General features: G+C 54.8%; 6 protein-coding genes and 1 non-coding gene across 7 annotated transcripts; 4 read left to right on the plus strand and 3 right to left on the minus strand.

The window, feature by feature from the left end:
• Window positions 1–863: 863 nt before the first annotated feature.
• Window positions 864–2375, minus strand: J3D65DRAFT_556617 (nudix family hydrolase-like protein; the record flags this gene model as incomplete). Its single annotated transcript, XM_066797274.1, has 2 exons — window positions 864–1794; window positions 1855–2375. 2 exons carry the CDS (start codon window positions 2373–2375, stop codon window positions 864–866), a joined length of 1452 nt encoding a protein of 483 aa, XP_066653028.1.
• An 870-nt stretch (window positions 2376–3245) lies between these two features.
• On the minus strand, window positions 3246–3334 carry J3D65DRAFT_t117. Its single transcript has one exon. It is a non-coding gene; the product is annotated as a tRNA-Tyr (tRNA).
• A 771-nt stretch (window positions 3335–4105) lies between these two features.
• Window positions 4106–5962, plus strand: J3D65DRAFT_632043 (origin recognition complex subunit 5 C-terminus-domain-containing protein). The gene is made up of 5 exons (XM_066800973.1): window positions 4106–4260; window positions 4308–4667; window positions 4719–5178; window positions 5233–5399; window positions 5449–5962. The coding sequence occupies exons 1-5, from the start codon at window positions 4171–4173 to the stop codon at window positions 5725–5727; spliced, it is 1356 nt and encodes a 451-aa protein (XP_066653029.1). The 5' UTR covers window positions 4106–4170; the 3' UTR covers window positions 5728–5962.
• A 2705-nt stretch (window positions 5963–8667) lies between these two features.
• J3D65DRAFT_632054 (er lumen protein-like protein retaining receptor) lies at window positions 8668–10174 on the plus strand. Its single transcript, XM_066800974.1, has 5 exons — window positions 8668–8762; window positions 8873–8931; window positions 9057–9335; window positions 9393–9643; window positions 9707–10174. Exons 1-5 carry the CDS (start codon window positions 8741–8743, stop codon window positions 9741–9743), a joined length of 648 nt encoding a protein of 215 aa, XP_066653030.1. The 5' UTR covers window positions 8668–8740; the 3' UTR covers window positions 9744–10174.
• A 1904-nt stretch (window positions 10175–12078) lies between these two features.
• Window positions 12079–14162, plus strand: J3D65DRAFT_466044 (uncharacterized protein). The gene is made up of 2 exons (XM_066796474.1): window positions 12079–12760; window positions 12812–14162. Exons 1-2 carry the CDS (start codon window positions 12472–12474, stop codon window positions 14089–14091), a joined length of 1569 nt encoding a protein of 522 aa, XP_066653031.1. The 5' UTR covers window positions 12079–12471; the 3' UTR covers window positions 14092–14162.
• A 989-nt stretch (window positions 14163–15151) lies between these two features.
• J3D65DRAFT_632062 (uncharacterized protein) lies at window positions 15152–15886 on the minus strand. Its single transcript, XM_066800975.1, has one exon. The coding sequence runs from the start codon at window positions 15830–15832 to the stop codon at window positions 15179–15181; it is 654 nt and encodes a 217-aa protein (XP_066653032.1). The 5' UTR covers window positions 15833–15886; the 3' UTR covers window positions 15152–15178.
• A 1332-nt stretch (window positions 15887–17218) lies between these two features.
• J3D65DRAFT_632067 (cytidine deaminase-like protein) lies at window positions 17219–18789 on the plus strand. The gene is made up of 3 exons (XM_066800976.1): window positions 17219–17386; window positions 17451–17502; window positions 17552–18789. The coding sequence occupies exons 1-3, from the start codon at window positions 17257–17259 to the stop codon at window positions 18654–18656; spliced, it is 1287 nt and encodes a 428-aa protein (XP_066653033.1). The 5' UTR covers window positions 17219–17256; the 3' UTR covers window positions 18657–18789.
• The last annotated feature ends 53 nt before the right edge of the window (window positions 18790–18842 follow it).

Consider the following 18842-nt stretch of genomic DNA (forward strand, 5'->3'; position numbering starts at 1 on the left):
TGCTGCGGGCGAGGAGACGAGACGGCGCGATACGACACGATGAAAGACCACTGCGCACCACGCCATGCCACTACCATGACGCCGGAGCGGAGCTGGACTCGGACCCGAATCACGCACGCACGCACGAGAAGTTGCGCTCGACTGATACTGTTCTGGTTGGAATGCGGGGTGCCTGGGCAGGTGGGTTCGTGGGTGGGTGGGTGGATAGATGATGTGCACAAGGTATTGTAACAGACGGGACTGTATGACGATTTGCTTGACTGACTGACTGATCAAGAGAAAGCGAAAGGCAGGGGATGGCACGCGCGGGCGAACCAAAAACACGGGAAGTTGTGGGAAACTCGAGTCTGCCTTCTTGGTACATATTCAGTCTACTTGCGACTCTATCAGTCTGTCTGCTCTACAGAGATGCGCACGTGCTCGGAAACCTTGAATTGGCGCTGTTGAGCGTGACGTGAGAGATTCGTTATATGGCGGGTGGAAAGCTTGATTTGAAAGGTGCAAGGAAAGGTATCGAGCGAGAGAGATGGGCAACGCACGCTTGATGCAGCTGAGGGTGGCTTGGGATGGATTGCTCGCTTGCTCGCTGAGGAAAATGCCTGGCGTCAAAAGGAAAAGCTCATGGAGAAAAATGGTATGAAAGTAGAAGAATGGAAGAAAAGGGCCGGGATCTGGCCAAGAGGCGCAAAATACGTGTCGATACTCCCTGAGTTTAGCGGCCGTGGTGGACAGCTTCTTAGACGCAACTGTGGTGGCGGATGAAAGCCCCCCAGCGTTGTCCGTAGAAGTGCACGAATGATTCCAGATGCAGCCTCAGTGCCACGAGACATCATTTCTTTTGATATCCCCTCTGAACTCTGACCTTACCTCTTCCTCCACCTAACGCACGCCCATGCCACTGCTGCCACGACCACCGACACCCTGCCTATCGCTGCCGCAGCCACTGCCTTGCGGACGAGTTCGTAGTAGCCGTCCAATAGGACGCCGACAGCGCTCGATCTCGTCCGCTTGCGACCCAGGCGGCTGTAGTACCGCTCGACCCCCAGCCCGCTGATGCCAGACTCAGGCGCGGCGTCGGCTTCTCCCTCTTCCGCCTGAACGATGACGACCGACTCGTCATTCCTGGTGCCCACAGCCTCGAGGCCTTCTTCAATGGCCGTGACGCCGCCCGTCGGCTGGGGTACAGGTTCAGGCGTGTCGAGGACCCCGAGCACCTCTTTGGCTTTGCGCGTGCGGAAGCGGTACGACAGGGCCCAGAGAATGAAGCGCACGTCGGGCGAGGTGAACGTCGGGTACGTCCACAAGCGGACCGAGTTGTGCGGGGGAATCAAGTCGAGAAAGTCGGCCATGATGCCGAGCGTGAGGCCCCAGAGTAAGAGCGGCGATTCGGTTGCGGAATCCGTCTGGGCGCCAGAAGCAATGCGGGCGAGCGACATCGAGCCCCAGGCAGAGGAGGAGGACGCTATCGAAGACGACGAAGTAGACGCAGCCGCCACAACATCGTCGGGCACGAAGCCGGGAATCGTCGACGCGAAGCTCGAGTGGCTTGGGATGAGGCGCACCGCCGCAAATATCATCTTGCCCAGCGTGAAGCGCAGAAACGCGCGCTTGAGCCCAAACTCCTGTCGCGCCAGCCGGTTCGATACGTCCTCGTGCCAAAAGGTCCGCTGGCCGGGGCTCAGCAGCGCGCGCACAGAAACCCAGTGCGCGCTGGCGACCTCGCTGGGCTGCAGCCGCAGCGCCGGCGGCTCCGGGCCCGTCATCACGTACACAAAGGGGCACAGCACCATCAGGCTTCTCCACGGTGAGTACATATGGTAAAGTGGCGCGGCGTGGGGTTGGGGCGAGACATACGGCACTTTGCCCCAGGAAGTTGTCACGACGCGCTCGGGCAGGTTGCCCACCGCGATGGAGTTGGCCGCGTCCAGTGATATGCCCACCTCTTCCACCGTCTCGCGCACCGCGGCGGCTCGGTCGCTGTCGTCGGTTGGGTCGCGTCGTCCGCCCGGCAGCGCGACATGGCTTGTCCAGCGGTCACCTGGCCGGTGTGCCCGCTTGATGAACAGGACCTCGGGGTCGCCGTTCTGCACCCACTCTTGACTGAAGAAGGCTTCGAGCCGTTGCTCTACCGTTTGCTGTTCATTGTTGTTTTGATTTCCGGGGGAATAGCTGCCATTGGCATCGGCGGGAGGTGGCGGGTGACTGTAGCGCGGCTGGATGCGTATGATGAGGGCAACGGAAGCCCGTTTTTTGACGTCAGGCGGGTTGGGGACGTGAGGATAAGGGTAACTGGAGAGGTCGAGAAGGACGCTATGGAGGTGGCGAAGTAGGTCCGGGGTCGGAGGAATCTCTGATATCTCGGGAGGACGTGGCATTGTGCTGGCTGTGGAGTTGGTTGTTGACTGGAGTTGAGGCGCGATTGGTGTCGTCTGGTGGTGCTGTACGCGCCGAGCCATTGCGTCAGACCCGCGGCTAGGTATTTCAAGGCGCGCGGCTGCGACTCTTCCCAGCTTTTCAAACAACCCATCAACATCTTCGATTTGGTCATTTCGACAATGATGCTTGGTCAAGGCGTTCAACTGTCTGCATTTTGTTCGGTGTCTGCTGGATTGGACCATTCCTCCCAAACCCTCAAGCGGTACTCAAACATTCCACCGGACCTTGATGAAGCATTGGTGCCAAATGTCGGTATCAGTTCTTGCAGCAAGCCTGGGTATCGGTAAAGTACATGTAATTTCCCTTGATCTCTTATCTTGTGGCATGCTAGCCTCTCAATCGCTTCCTGTCCTCACACTTTCCTACCTTCATTTCTTGTCGCAATGATCTCCCCTCCAGTCCTTTCTAAACCGTCGTTGCTGCTTTGCACGCCGGGCCACTTCTTCACAGGCTTCTTGCAAGCCACATGGGGTGTCCTTAAGCCGAACAATCTATCCGGATGTCGCCCTTGGTGTTTGCTATTGGCTCGCTCGCCTATATACAGCAGCGACTACAGGCTCGTTCTGGAAGCTCCTGGCGACCTTCAACGATGCGTGTAGGAAAACATACATGCCGTCCATCTCCTGCACAGGTTGCTGCCATTGAGGTCACTGCAACGTTGCCACCCTGGCTCTGATGTTCCAGCCCTCTCGGCTAACAGCTCTAGCCCGACCTCGACCTCATCGCCTCCGCTTCAACAAAAGAACGAGCGCCTTTGGAACCCCACAATGATTCTTCCAAAGAACAAAAAGAGCAAAAAGAAAGTGGTTTCTCCCCTCCCAGAATCGAACTAGGGACCTTTCGATGGCATTGAATTCCATTACAGTCGAACGTGATAAACCAACTACACCAAGAGGAGGAACAGCAGTTGTACTACTGTCTTGGTTGAGGAATGATCTCGCATTTAGGGTATATATTTAGGGCAGATTTTGCAGAATGTGCTACAGAGGGCTCTGGGCCTTTTTCAAGCCATTTGAGCATTGGGGCAAGATCACGCAAAATGGTTCGGCTTACTGGGGGCCAGATTTTGCGTGTCTGTGCATGGGGCGCGGTCCGATTGGACAGTAACTGAAGTTGAAAGGAAATACCGACTGCACTCGACCAAACTCTCCGAATGAGCCAGTGTTGAAGGCATTTTGGGAGACGGAGGAGACGCTCGGAGTTTTGCAGAAACATGCCAGGGGTGGCAGACCACAATGCAGCAAATTTCGCCAGCAAGCAGGCTGGGTAGATTAGAGACACAGTCTACCTTACCTCAAATTGCCTCAAAGCAGCGCGCGCCCTAGCAGAGCTGGTAGCAAGATTCTGATGGTGCTGTTTGATAAATAGGGTAGTCAGTGTCTGGAAGCGGGTGGACTTTAATGGTGAAAACTCCAAGAGATTCAAGCATTGAAAGCAGGCTGAATTTGTATGTCGTAGTCGCCTTTTCTGGTCCAACAGTTTTGCCATTTTCTTGTCCACAATAAATCATTGGCATCTCGAATCACAAAATGTGTAAGGACCACCACGCCAAAGCAGGCCAATACAAGCTGACACTCAGCCTGCAGTTGATTTCAAGTTCATGCGTGCTTGCCTCAGGTCAACTTCCATCTGGATCACCCCCGGCCCCGGCCCCTGCAAAGCTAACGCACGGACGCGACCTCGACGCGCGAAGCACGCCCTCCGCGAGCAGCACATCACCACCGAACATTCGCAATGCTTCCGGAAGAGCTGCTCTTCACGTCTCTCAGCGAAGGTTATCCTTGTCGCGCTCTCCAGATCCGTCAATTACTGTATCTGTACAACGTAAGGCGCTCTTGAGACTGTTCTTTCGCATACTGACTTGCATTCAGTCTCCATTGCCCAGTCCTTCCACGCTTGTCATCCACGGCCTTGCCGCTACCGGGAAGAGTACGATCACGAGGGACGTCCTTGAGTCGCGCAAGATCAACCATGCCATCATTCAATCGCGAGAATGTATAACAGGGCGCCATTTGCTGGAGAGGACACTCGCCGCATGCCTTGACGCTGTGGACGACCCAGACCTTGACCGAAGTCCGTACGCTCGATGCGAAAACATTAGCGCACTGTTTGTGCACTTGGGGCGTCTCTTGGAAGGGAGAGAGCGCTTCGTGCTGGTGTTTGATGGTGTCGACAGGCAGCGAGAGACTCCGCCAACCCTCTTGCCCGCGCTGGCGCGACTTGGTGAAGTGGTACGCGGCGGTTGTCCCTACTCAAAGGTTTCACGAGACTGACAGACGCAGATACCGTCGCTGAGTGTCATCCTCATAGTATCAGTTACAAGAGCGGGCTGCCTCCACGCCGCATGCACGCCGTTCATCCACTTTCCGTCTTATACCCGCGACGAGTCGATTCGGATAGTCGCTCGAAACCCGCCAGACATTTTCCTCGAACCACCGTCCCCATCAAAGGAGTATGACGACGAGCTTGCGGCCGAGGATAAAGACTGGTTATGGACAAGATACCTAGGTGTCGTGTGGGACGCTTTAGCCAAAAGTGCGGCCAGAGATGTCAGGAGCTTCGAGGCACTGGCAAGAAAGTTGTGGGATCCGTTCGTCACGCCGATTCGAGACGGCACCTTTGGCACAAGAGACCTGTCAAGGCTCTTGGTCCATCGAAGAGCATTGTTCCAAAGCGAGAGCGCCTTGGTGGAAAGTGTTGTGCCGAGCGAGACAACAGGCGTGTCCAAGCTCAAGTCACAGGGTCAGTCGATGCAGACGCATTTACTTAGTCTTGATGCTGACATTCTATTGACAGTCACGCACGAGCTCCCTTACTACTCCAAATACTTGCTGTGTGCGGCGTACTTGGCATCCTTCAACCCTGCACGCCAGGACACCATATACTTCACCAAAGCTAGCGAGAAGAAGAGGAAGAAAAAGGGCGGAGCAGTCAAAGTTGGCAGAGTACCAAAACATCGAAAGGTCTGTTTACGAAAATAAGCACTCGCAACTTGAAAGCTGACAACTCCAGATACCTCGGAACCTTCTTACCCCGTCGGCATTTCCACTAGACCGTCTGCTATCCATATTCAACGCTATCTTGCCGCATTCTGTTGCTCCGACAGCAGACATTTACACTCAGATTGCGACCCTATCCTCGCTACGCCTGCTTTTGAGGTCTGGAGCAGCCGGAGCGGATCCTCTCGATGGAAGTTGCAAGTGGAGAGTCAACTACGGCTATGAGTTCGTACGAGAACTCGGGCGCAGCGTCAGCTTCGAGATGGGCGAGTTTTTGGCAGGCGGGGAGTAATTCCAATGCATGCTCCTGGACTCTTTGAAGATCAATTTACTCAGATACCCAAGACTGGTGGATTACATTGATGCCGTTGCCCGTGGGCTACCAACATGCCCTTGCGCAGAACTGGCCAATCCGTGCGGTCCCGATAAAGCGAGGTTGTGCAATGTTACTCGCATGCTGAATATGCAGGAGAAGGAGAGACGATCGATCTTGGAATATCATCCAATCACGCCATGACTGCAACAGCCTTTCCAAGCGTCTTGCAGATTTGTACTGCTCGTGTTCTGCTCTTCACCGCAGCCCTCATCCGAGAGAGGCCGAAGTCGGAACAGCAGCGCCAATCGAGACTGTTGCACAGCATGGTCGCACAGTGTGACCCAAACAATGCGAAAAAAAGGATGCATTTCCCGATTCATCTCCCAATATCGATCAGACCTTTCAAGCGCACCAAAGCGCGTGTTGGTAGTCCTTTTCACCAGGGCCCGCTCCGTATTGGCCAACTACCCAAGCAGACAATGGGATACCTGTGACCATCGTTTGATAAACAATTCCAGATCACAGCGGCAGCTGCCCGACACCAAAGACGAGGATTGGTTGATGATCATCCCCTGCAGGGCGCAGCGGCAGGCGGGGGAGAAAGACGCTAATGCAAGTAGCGCATCTCCACACGCAACTCCGGGTACACGCAGATGCTACGTTCAAAGCAACCAACCCGACCAATAGGCTCCGCCCGTCAAACGCATGTAGCCGATGCTTCCATTTGCAGGCGTTCGAAGTTGGACGAGCCGCCAATCAAACAAGAATGGCACGAAGTTTGATGCAAAGTCACACATACATCTCCACTACGTTCAAAGTTGCAGACCGGCGAATCATGCCGCGTCGTGGACTCGCAAAAATACCGCGCTCTGCGTCCGATGTTGCTGGCTGCGCCAATGATCAGAAGGATGCCTGCGTCTTGCGCTTCGCAGACGTCCGAAGTTGCGCGGCCGATCCAATCAGCGCGCTCGCAGCGTCTTGTCGAGGGCGACCTGTGTCTTGTGGTCAGGAGCGTCTTCATTTTGGCCGCGGTGTTTCGCAGCTTGATAGACTGTCCACGTAGTCGATTTCCCAGTAATTTTGAAGACAGCATAATGAGTCGCAGCAGCATTCGGTTGTCGCTTCGCTGAGGACTTGAACGTCTCTTGGCAACTTTCCTAACGCGGCTAGCGCTGCTTTCCGGTCTTCGCAAGGAAGCTTTGCTATGTCACTACACACCTCTTCCTTGCAAATCAAAGGCTTCTCACGGCGTGTCCATGCGAAACTGTACAATTTGGCCTTGGTGCTGCGTAACAACGCCGCAACACGAGTCTGCTGAGAGGCGCCTGCATGCGTCCGAAACTGGAAAGGAACCGCAACTTCAAACGTAGCATTTGCGAAAATCGTTCATAAGTCGTTTGTATCTCGTTCAAAACGTGTTGGACGGGCGGAGATCGCTCGGGCCACCGTCCAGCTTACTGGTTCTGGCGTCCCTTGCCTCGTCTTTGTCCGTGGGCATTGTTTTGGGGGGGAAATGAGCTGCCTGTGCTATCTGCCTGTGTTATCTGCTTGTGCTCCAATCTTGGAACAAGAAGCGAGGTCCTTGTGCGGAGTTGACGCCTTCGGTTGGGGCTGTGGTTGAGGGTGGGGGCAGAAGTGAGGGCACAAGTGAGATCATCTTGGGCCATGAATGGGTACGTCGTCTTGTTCGGATCCCCAACCAATTGGGACCGTGGTTTCCGAGTGCAGGGCTAGAGAAATGATGAAGAGGGACCACATAAGCCTGGTTTTGGCATTGCATGATTTCCCAAAAGGGCTGGCTCCTCGGTCTTCATGACAGGCTACCGGCTCAACAGCACTTCGTCTTTCGACCGTCGGATGCCCAGGGATTCAAGCGTCAACCATGGTTTTTGACCACTCTCACCACCCTCTCTCTTGTGGTTCAGGTTTGTGACCACATCGCAATGCGCACAGACATATCGTCCACCAAGTTCTTTGGTTCGTTGGGCCATCCGTTTCGAGAACAGGGACATTCACGCCCTGGGCATGTCGACCCATGGATTGTCGCGAGAGGCTGTGCTCGAAGACCCAGGTCACATCGACCTGAGGGTTAGCCAGAGAAGCAAATCCAGGGAATCGCAGCTTGAGAAAGTTTCGAGCGTTGGAAATTGTGGCTCTGTAGGCTCAACAGAGAAGGGGGTCCGGAAATTGAACAACGACAATTTTTCAACAAGTGAAGCCCAAACAGGCCCAAACCATCGATGGCTGTGGCAAGCTCAACATGTGGTGGTGATTCGGTCGTCAAAAATGTTGTAGGTAGCATTGCTCGCTGCGCTCTGGCGCACATCGTCTTGACCATAGCCTTATTTTTCTATATTTCCCACTGAAACGGACGCGAGCAACAGGTTCATTTTGCTGAACAATCGGAAAAGAACAAACTGGCCTGCACCCGAGAATGTGCTTACCGTGGTTGACAATTTTCTCCAGCTTGGCGTCTCTGTGGACATCGAGTGTTGAGACGAAGCCCTGAGGCCAGATCTACGTCCAGCTCTGGAACTGATTACGCTCCTGCGTTTGCTTCATGAGATGCATCGGCCAGATAGCATTTGCTCAACGCCGTTTGAGAGCCGTTCTTGCAATTTTGGACGAACAATAGGCGCAGAGATGCTCATCTCGGGGTTGTGTTGATGGGGAGCTTTTCGACATGATAGGTTGGTGGCAGAGGCGAATTCGACAGAGGTCAAAGAAGGAATTACGATGCCACACTCGAAAGCCTGGTATTGACGTGCACACCGAGTCGTTAGAAGGCAGCCGATGTAGATGTAATTGCAGAAAGCCTGAAAGCTGAGGGAGGTGCCAGTGACATTTTTCCTTGCAGGCAGGGATCTCTTGCTTACGTCACGCCTCTCCTGCATCGTGTCCAGACGTGAGCTTCCTCACAACAGCAGTTTGCGACATCCACCACCCAATTCGACCTGGAATCGCCCTCGAGGCTCACACACTGTGCACGATGAACATCTTCAGGTTACTGGGTATGTCTGCATTGCCTTCCTCTCAATGGCCTCGCCCTGAGCCTGCCCAACAAAGCTCGAGCTTGCTGGCAAGCAGAACAAGACCATGCTAACATGAAATCGATTCGCAGGGGACTTGTCCCACCTCATATCGATCTTGATCCTGCTCCAGAAGATGAAATCGACAAACGTACGTCCTTGACCCCGCCAGCGAACGCTATGCTCGAGAGCAAGCAAAGCTCCCGACAGCTCCGTAACGAGCTTGCGACGCGCCCAACACAAACGCGACGCTGACCTGGGGCGACAATTTGGCAGAGCGCAAATGGCATCTCGTTCAAATCGCAGTTCTTGTACCTGATGGTATACGTCACACGCTACATTGACCTCCTCTGGACCTTCTACGACCCCGGCGCGCTCTACAACACCATCTTCAAGATCATCTTCATCTCGTCGGCGGCGTACACCGTCTACCTGATGCTCAACGACTACAAGCCGACTCACGACCCCAACCTCGACACATTCAAGGTCCAATACTTGTTGGGTGCGAGCGCGGTCATGGCCATCTTGTTCCCCTACAAGTACACCCCAACCGAGGTGCGTGAATCCCGTTGGGTTGAAAGGGCAAGCTTGAGGAAAGGCTGACGATTTCAGATGCTCTGGTCATTCTCAATTTGGCTAGAGTCGGTCGCCATCTTGCCGCAGCTCTTCATGCTGCAGCGCACTGGCGAGGCCGAAACGATTACGACCCACTACCTCTTCGCATTGGGCGCATACCGAGCGCTCTACATTCCAAACTGGATATACCGCTATTTCGCCGAGGGCTACGTTGACCCCATCGCTCAAATCGCGGGTATCATCCAGACCATTCTGTACTCGGACTTTTTCTGGATTTACTACACAAAGTGAGTGAAACAACATGGAGGTTGGAGCGTGACGGCGCATGATGCTGACGAAATATTGTCCAGAGTTCTTCAAGGCAAGAAGTTCAACCTCCCCGTATGAGGAGTTTCCGCAAAGTTTTGGGGCGTTCTTCACGCGCGAGAGTATACCCGATGTCGGAACGTACGCACTTTCTAGCATCTACTGTAGTAGTGCGCTGAAAGGGCTTCAGATTGTTGCAGCACGAATCTGCGCAACACCGTCAATACCGGCTGTCTCGCCGATTTGGAGGGGTTGCGCAGATGTCGATTACTCGGCAGCTAGTAAGTACGGGCTTGGAGGACTGTTTTGTTACCCTAGAGAAATGGATATGGATTGAATGAGAATACTTCCTCAGTGATGGTCTAGAAGCTTCTGAGTCCGCAGCAGCTCGTGGAAATTCGAGGGCTTCTGAGCAGGATCGGCTTCCGCGTCACTTGAAGTTGGTTTAGGCGCGCTAGCAGAATGAAACATTCGCTCAGACATCCCCTTTCGACGATGTCTTGACACCGTGGATTGTGCAGATGAACAGTGTGTCTGAACGGCCTCAGCAAACGCTCGAGCGACCGCTCGAATGTGAATTTTGTTGCTCGCCCAATCCCCAATGATGAGCCACAGTTTCCGCCATGAGGCTTTGAGGGGAAACGGTGGATCCGACATCCAGTGGTCACGACCTGAAGTCCTCAACATTGCTTAGTTGAAAACCGCGTCGCCTGCTTTGTGGAGTGGATGTCGCAGACAGAAGTGAAGACAGGCCGAAAGACGCCCCAAAGCTACGTCCAATATAAAGGGAGGGAGTGCCTCGAGGAATAACTCTCGAAGCGCACAAGTCGTGCAAGGCCCTTCCGTCGCGAGCAACCTAAGTGTCTCCACCGCGAGCCCCATCATTTTGGATTGACACCACCGATATTGTCAGGACCCCGTTGCAGTATCATCGGCTCTCGACTCCTTGGTTCGATATGGGCCCCGCGATTCAGACGATCTTCGCGATCTTGACAAGCCCGCCGCCCTTGTTTGTTACTGCGCTGGTAGGACCCTGGCGCGACGACCAAGTCAACCTTATTTGAACGACGATGAAGCGGCTTGTTGCTTTGCGGTGCAACATAGGAGGTTTTCGGCGGTCGCGCGTTGCTGTTGAGGGTACAGGCGCTTGCGTTGCCATTCGAGGCGTGCTGTGAGGTCGATCAGCCGGACTTCTCGTTGACCTCCGTTTGGAAATACTGAAGTGTTCATCAGGACTTTTATTGGCCAGTAACTCGCCTTTGTTCGTACGAAGGTCGCTGGAAAAGCTCAAGTCGCCGAAGTCTGTCAAGCTTTCGGGCTTTTCCAGCGTCGCGACGCGTTTTCGCTCCAAGTTGCGGATAGGCTGCTTGGGACAGGTCCACATCAAGCTGGTCGCTCCAGGATACAAAGGTCGTCATTCGAGGTCTTTTTCCAGTAGGCCTTGTCAGAACACTCGATTTCGAGCAAGAAGAAAGAGCTAGAAGACGTTGAAAATGAAGGAAAGAGAGGGATGGTGATGCAAGAAAAGTATGCGCTTCGGCACCGGAATATCTCCCAAGACCCGGACGAAGTGCCGGTGTAGCAACACCAGAGATGCCCCCATCGGTCTCGGCTTAGGGCACAGACGCGGCGATTCCCATGGTAGAAGAATTTGTCCTGAGGCCAACTCAGTCAGGGGCGCGAATATGCTCCGTATGGATGAACAGCAGCTCGCTTTGAGCTCTGAAAACACGATACCAGTCACAATTCCCAACCACCGATCGCACAAGGACGTCGTCTCCGCTCTCTACTCTTGGTACTGACGCTGTATGGCCTCCTTACTGTCTCCAATATCTTACCAAGACAATTCGACCTACATTGCTGCCCACGATTTGGTGGGAGTACCTGCCGCTGGATGTCGGTCGCCCAGCCATGACTTCTTCGATACCGATGCGCAAATTGGCGTCTTTGGTCTCAATGTTCCGTTCCCATGATCCTCAACGGACATCGTGCTTTCAGGCGTCCCGCTTCGCAACGGAACGCTAGCCCCTTTTGCATAATCCCTTTCGACAGCCACACTTCGCGAGGAGAGAAGTTCAGTCACGAAATACTACAGCCTACCAGCCATCCAGGGCTCTCTTAGGGCTGATCCATATCTTCTCATGCCCGATTTCGACTTTATAGCCTACCAGCCACCCTAGGACTGACCCATCTCTTTTCATCCACGATTCGAGCGTTCGAGTTCTAGCTCAAACTGGCAAGCCCTCGATCGCCCTCATCACTCTCCTGTCCATGGCCATGTTGTTTCCACGGTAGTATGTCATAGTCATATTCCCTTCTCGCTCACTGACCAAAACTCTCCTAGTCTCTCCATAAAAAAACATCTGCGGCAGTCCCAACTGTCGCGGTCGCGATTTCATGTGCTAGATCAGCATGTGTTTTGAGGCTGCTGTCACTTCAGGATGCTTTGAGCTTTGATGCTCGCATTCATCAAAAGAGGCTGGTGAGAGATCAGACTGGCGAAGCATGCGTCACTGTCACCGTTCTGAGTATCCAAAGGGGCCCAGGGTTGCGGGAGACACTGCACTTGTTTTGTCGCAATGGCCATCGGAGTGATTGGATCCCGGACTTTCATCAACCCTGGCTTCACAGCGGTCGATCTCGTTCAGTAGCTAACATTGGTCTTCGTTCGGTTCTAACTCAATTCACTCTCTGGGCATCCGGTACGCTAACGACCCACATTGCACAGCAACGTTGGTGTCGAAGCTTTCCCCATTCGTATACACTCAACGGAGAACTCTGGATCGATGACTGATCAATTCATGTGCAAATGCTCGTCTATGAGCCTGCGGCTTCTTGCACCTTTTCCATCGAAGTTCTCTTTTCCACTTTCACAGCTTTCTCTCTCACAGACGTCCTTTCACAGATTTCTCTTTCACAGCTCTCCAGCTTCCAAGAGACCTTCTCCCCACACATCCACCACTCCTCGTACCCCTTCTCACGGCATCAAGAGATACCACAAGTCTCAGGCATGTCTTCTTCTTCCTCCCCTGTTGACCTGTACAAGCCCCAGCAGCGTGGATACGTCTGGCCCTCTCCCCCGTCATATGCAGAATTTGGTAAGCTTTCTCCCGTCCATAAAGGCAGCTATATTTACTGACTTCCCACAGATCCCAACGTCACCAACGCCGCCGATTATGGCGATCCCTGGGCCGGAGTCAAGGCCCACGGCAGGATGGTGGACGCGGCCGTCTTGAGCGGCAATCCCTGCATCTATGGCAGCCACACGAAGAGGCAGGGCGACTGCAGAGACTGCTCGACCGTCGCTCTTTTCCGGATCCTCAAGGGTCGCAAGGGAAATCTCAAGAAAGAAAGCGGCCAGTCGACGGCCCACAAAGCCGACACGCCATGCCTCGACCTGTACCTCGAGTACACGGCCATGAAGAAGGCGGAGAACGCCGGGAAGTCGAGCTGCAAGGAGTTCGACCAGTTCGTCAACAACGAGCTCAAAGGCCAGGTCCGCGTGTGCGCCAATGCCCCTACAAAGCACTGGGTGAAGACGAACTTCTGGCTCTCGGAAGACGGGGCTCTCTACTGGGGTAACGGTGACGGCAAACAGCGCCAGATCAAGCGGGAGGACGGCTCGAAGACCCAGGGCCGCATCATGCGCGACTACGAAGCAGCAGAGCTGGTCCACGACATCCACCAAAAAGATCACTGTGGGCGAGACGCCTTGATCGCCCGGATCCAGCAAGAGGGCTATAAGCCCCCTGTCAAGGAAGTCGTCACTGCCTGGATCGGCGACTGCACCGGCTGCGACCGCGGCACCAAGAACCGGAAGCGCAGCCGGGACGACTCGACTCCTGCCGCGGTCTCCGGCCCCCCTTCCAAGAGACAGAAGGCCGACCCCCGGGCACCCAAGAGGAAAGAGCGCAAAGATTCAACGAGGCCGACTCCTGATGTCGTCCCCGCAGAAGCCGCCCTGCTCCCCACTGCCCCTGCCCCTGCCACCCCCGCCATCACCGCCGAGCTTCCTGAAGAAGCCATCCAGGAATTTCCAATTGACCCCCTGGACTACCTGCTTTGTCCCTCCTCGGAAGTTCTGGTGGAGCAACACAAAGAAGCGGCCCCTCAAGTCCTTCAAGGCCTCCCCGCGGAAACCCCACAGTTCTTTCCTCTCCTTGCTCCCGCCGCCCCCGCCATCAACGCCGAGCTTCCTCACGAAGCCTTCCAGGACGTGGACGAGTTCGGCGTCGCAAGCTTGGAATTTCTTTTGGAGGGCGTATACGACGAGGCGGAGTTCAACGCAACCGTCGAGAGCGTCGAGAACGCGGCCCAGGAATGGGGCATCCCGGAAAACACCCAAGCCTCCCCCGCCGACTTGGACATTACCTGGTTCGACGTGGACGGCACGCTGGCGAGGCAGGATGCTTCTCGGTCTTCTGGATGATACCCCTTGGCGCTCGGGGTCCTGGATTTCACTCAGATTCTTTGTTTGTTTTGATAACCCCTGGCGCTTGGGACCCTGGATTTCACTCGCCTCTCTTGTTTGCTTTGACAACCATTGTCTTGATCCCCGCTTTTGTTGTTTTTCAACCATTTATTTGCATGCGATACCCCTTTCTATTTGTATGGTTGTTCGGCGCACGCATATGGATGGGCCTCTGCACATTGTTTTTGGTGTTGGAATATAAGCGCATACTTCGCGTTTTTTTTTTTTTCTTTCTTCTCATCTTCTGTTTCTCAACCTGATCGATATCTGCATTTTGCTGGAGTCACATCTGCATTTATTCCACATACCCAAACAGCACACGATCTTGATGAATATCAGCTTTTCCACCCTTCAATATTTTCCCTAAAATGTAACTTTGATCGTGGTGATATGGAACTGTGATGGTCGTGATTTCGCGTGATGAGATACAACAATAGCTCCTTTCAGAGCTTGTTTGCAGCCAGTACTTGACAATGATGTTTGCTGTAGTGCACTATCGATTGCCATGAGTAGTGCTGTGCGGGTGGCATTACCTTGAGTGGCATTACCTTGAGTGGCATTACCTTGGGCGGCATTACCCTTGACCCACGCTTCGTTCATGCGCGCACGGCCGATGGTGCCATGACTCAAAGAGATCAAAACGAGGGCTGTGAAGTGGGCCAGGGAGCATTCGTTGACCTGGGGAGGATAAAGGCAGGAGGGAATCAGGCTACGACCGATCAAGGCGACAAGGAGGCTTCGTGCTTCAAGGTGGGTGTCGTTGGGGAGCATTCACGTCCGTTGACAGCCAGAGTCAAGGGGCATTCATCGGCCTGGGGAGGATGTAGACAGGAGGCAATCAGGCTACGGCCGATCAAGGCGACAAGGAGGCTTCATGCTTCAAGGTGGGTGTCGTTGGGGAGCATTCACGTCCGTTTACAGCCGGAGTCAAGGGGCATTCAAGTGACGGTCGACCAGGGTTCAAGGGGTCTTCAAGCTCTCATGAAGGACGTTCACAAGGAGCATCCGAGCGACAACACGTGGAGATTGCGGTTCAGCCTCAAGATTATAATATCTGTCGGGCAGGACCTGCAGAGCCGGCGCATTGGGAAACCTGTCGAGCTGCACCTCGATGGAACCTTTCCATCCGATGAGAGTACGAAGGCAAACTTCCTGCGCTCTTCTTGTTGCATGTCCAGATCATATCTCTCGACAACGCTGTTCGCGACGCAGTAACAGTTCTTGCAAAGCTTTCCAACAAGACCCTGGTACGCCGGATTGTAGACTTCGCCCCTGACCGTCTCCTCCCAAGTTGAACAGATGCACTCCATTTCAACCGGTTCGACCTTGGAGGCGGCAAATGTTGCCCTCGCCTCCTTCCACTGCTCCAAGTCTTCGACGGTAGCGTCGGGCGCACCATGGAGGTACCAGTATGTGTAGCAGGCGTCGCAACAGAGAAATGCGACTGGTGCTTCCTTGAGTTGCGTGGCCCGGAACGCGCCCTCGATGTCAGCCTTGGGGGAGTTGGGGATCTTGAGCGGTCGGCCACAGACGCATCGGTCGTTCTGGGCTTCGAGTTGGGAAACCCGACCGGCGACGTCGTCTGACTGCTTTCGCCACTTCTTGATGATGAATGGCACCCAGTCACCAAAAGTGTCTTGAGGCGCCGCAACAGAGACGACGCGGTGTTCTTGGCTTGGGCGAGAGCATCTCCTTCCATTGTTATTGCAGCTCCATGTGCTGCGATACTCGTAGGGAGCGTTCATTCGCTACTACGCGTGCGCTTGAGGAGCATTCGTGTACCACTATAGTTGCGCTTAGGAAGCAGTCGGTCATTGCCGCAGCCAGACCGTGGGAGTTTCATTTCTTTCGACACCCGCTGTGGGAGTATTGGTCTGCCGGTCCGACACCTTGTGCCAGTGCATGGGCGTCGTTAAGGTCCTTCCAAAGAGGCTGTTCTATCCCAGGAGGAACGGCCAGTCTCGCTTCCGCGCGTACCGTCGGGGTGCGCTACCTCCCATTGGACTTCGTCTTCGAGATGCAATGTGTTGAAAAGGTCCGTCTGCTGTGGAGAAACCAGGCGTGGGAAACATATCCACGGGCTTGTATGGATACCGACCACCAGAGGCTTCAGCTCGTTTGTAGAGGTGTGAACAGGGAGGCTTCGTATCCATCGGCACGGTACATACGAGGAGGCTCCGAGATTCTCGTCGAGTGATTCGGCTGTCGATACACCCCCGGGTGCGAGAGGTGCGAGGAGTCGTCATGAGGTTTCCCATTGTGATCCGATTGCACATGACCTGACCGGTCACGCCTCCAACGTGTAAGGTAGAGGAAGGTGCTTTGGCGGCTCTTGACAGGCGACCTTGCGAGAGTTTGGCATTGCTGAGTGGCAAGCGCATGGTGGTCGTGCTGTCTGTCTCGATGTTGCTGCAGTTTGTGAGGCGTTGTTGATGGCATATTCGGCCAGGTGGAAGGTGGCGAGGATAGAGTTGTTGGACAGCTTCACGAGAAGACGATGGAAGGGGCAAGCCATGTGGTTGGCATGAGAGAGGCGCATGGAGGGCTCCAGAGAGGTGCGGCGAAGATGGTCGTTGGTAGAGGGCCGTCGCGAGTTCCCAATACGGCTTCAAGCAAAGTCATGGCCAGAGGCGTTCCAGGTGAGCTCAACACGAGGCGGGAGGTCGATGGTCGGAAAGAGACATGTTGACAACGAAGGCCCCAGATGATGACGGCGGGAGTCTCTCATGCTGGCATTAGATGCATTGCTCGAGTCGATGGTTGCGGAGGCAGAGGCGGTGGTGATGGAAAGGCGTGGGTGGCATCAGTCGGGGGAAGGCGCGTTGATTGCGGTGCGGTTTGCAGTTGCGCCCACGAAGACAACATCGTCCAGCGGTTTCCGTAAATAGCACGCGTCCAGAAAGTGAGCAGCAATGGAGACTGCAACAACTTCAACTTCTCTGCCGTGGCATGTCGTCGCTTTAAGCCGACTCTCAACCTTGTTCTTCACTACTCGGCTACCCACTGAATCCCTGCCGCAGATCGCGCCCTGGCCAAATTTTTCTGATGGCCCGCCTCTCGTCTCGCGCTTCGGCCAACCGCCGCCGTCGCCTTCGACAAACTCGTTCCACCAGCGACGATGTCATGACCGTACACCACTTCTCCACCGGCGAAGACGAGGATGCCGTGCTGGAGAAATTCGCCGTCCAGCCCATCGCCGGCAAGCTTGTTGCGCTCAAAACCAAGAGCGAGATTCGCGCAAGCAACGAGACGCGTACGTTACACGGGCGTTTGACCCAACATCCTTGACCACGCCGTAGTTTTAATCCCAGCCACAGTCGAAGTCTATGTCGTGGAACTTCCAGCTAGGGCTGCCAGTGCCGTTGTCCGGTAAGACATATCTACCATCTCAACCATGTCCCAATCTAACAGCAATCAGAGTCCTTCGCGCAGCGCTCCCACATGAGCCCATCGCCGCCCTTCAGCACCTCCGGCGTGTCATAGAACCTTCCTTCCTTCCTGCGCCTGCTCTCGAAGTCATTGAGCCTACCCGAGTCTCTACAAAGGAAGGCCAGGACGACACTCGCATCCTGCTTGTCGGTCCTACAAGCCTTATCCCACAGCCGGAGCTTGAGGACCTACTCAACGCCAACTCACCGTTTTCCGCTACGTCGGCGAGGCCATTTCCACTGGTTGTCCACAAGCTGCCAGTCCCCACGTTCCCTCCGATCTCCACCGAGCAAGCCGAGGCGTGGACTGCACAGTATTGGCCCGTCGGCTATAGGAACGCCAACCCGTTCGGCCCTCATCCACCCAGCGTTGCATATGCAGCGGCAGAGATAGAACCCAAGGTTGGACAATGGCTCGCGGTCGCAGAAGAGGCTGCGAAGCAGTCTTCCGACAAGGGACTGGGAGAAAGGGTCGGCTGCATCATCGTTGAAAGGCGTCTCGATGGCAACGGCAGAGCCACCGAAGCTCCTAAACTCGTGGCCGTAGCTGGAGATGGCCGCAAGTGTGGCCTCGATACTGACGTCTCCGAAGCGGATACGGAGTGCGCTGGTCAAGGCAATGTCATGGCACATGCTGTCATGCGCGCTATCGGCATGGTGGGCGACAAGAGGCTGCGTATCGCCAAGTCGCAACCTCCTTCCACGAAGACGACCACGCTCCCTCGCCCTGAAGAAACGACGCCCGTCTTTCCCACGTTTGCGGTTGAGCCTCGCACCGAAATCGAATCGCACGTCTTCGCCAGGGACAACATGACGCCCGGCGGATATCTCTGCGTCGATCTCGAAATCTACCTCACCCACGAACCTTGCGTCATGTGCTCCATGGCCATTCTCCACTCTCGGTTCAATCGATGTGTGTTCAGAAGGCGCATGTGCAAATCAGGCGGCATGACTGCTGACGACAAGGGTCTGGGCCATGGACTCTTCTGGAGGCCTGCTGAGCTGAACTGGAAGTTCTTGTGCTGGAACTGGAAAGATGATGAAGAGGAGACCACTGGAAAGGAAGTCGGCGTGGCTGAGACCATCAACGCCTAGGTGGTGGATGAAAAGCCCTCCCTGGGCAACTGGAATACGCATGGAGTTTATCGGAAGGCATTGCAACGGATGACTGTAGAATTAGAGCATACACCACTACAGAGTGCATAGAATGGAGTCAACATGATTTTGATATGGGTTCCTTGCTGCCGTGCAGTCGTCATTCCATTTTGCGTATTGCAGTGG

This window comes from Phyllosticta citribraziliensis, assembly GCF_038025025.1.
Source record: "Phyllosticta citribraziliensis strain CPC 17464 chromosome Unknown J3D65scaffold_9, whole genome shotgun sequence".
Taxonomy (NCBI): domain Eukaryota; kingdom Fungi; phylum Ascomycota; class Dothideomycetes; order Botryosphaeriales; family Phyllostictaceae; genus Phyllosticta; species Phyllosticta citribraziliensis.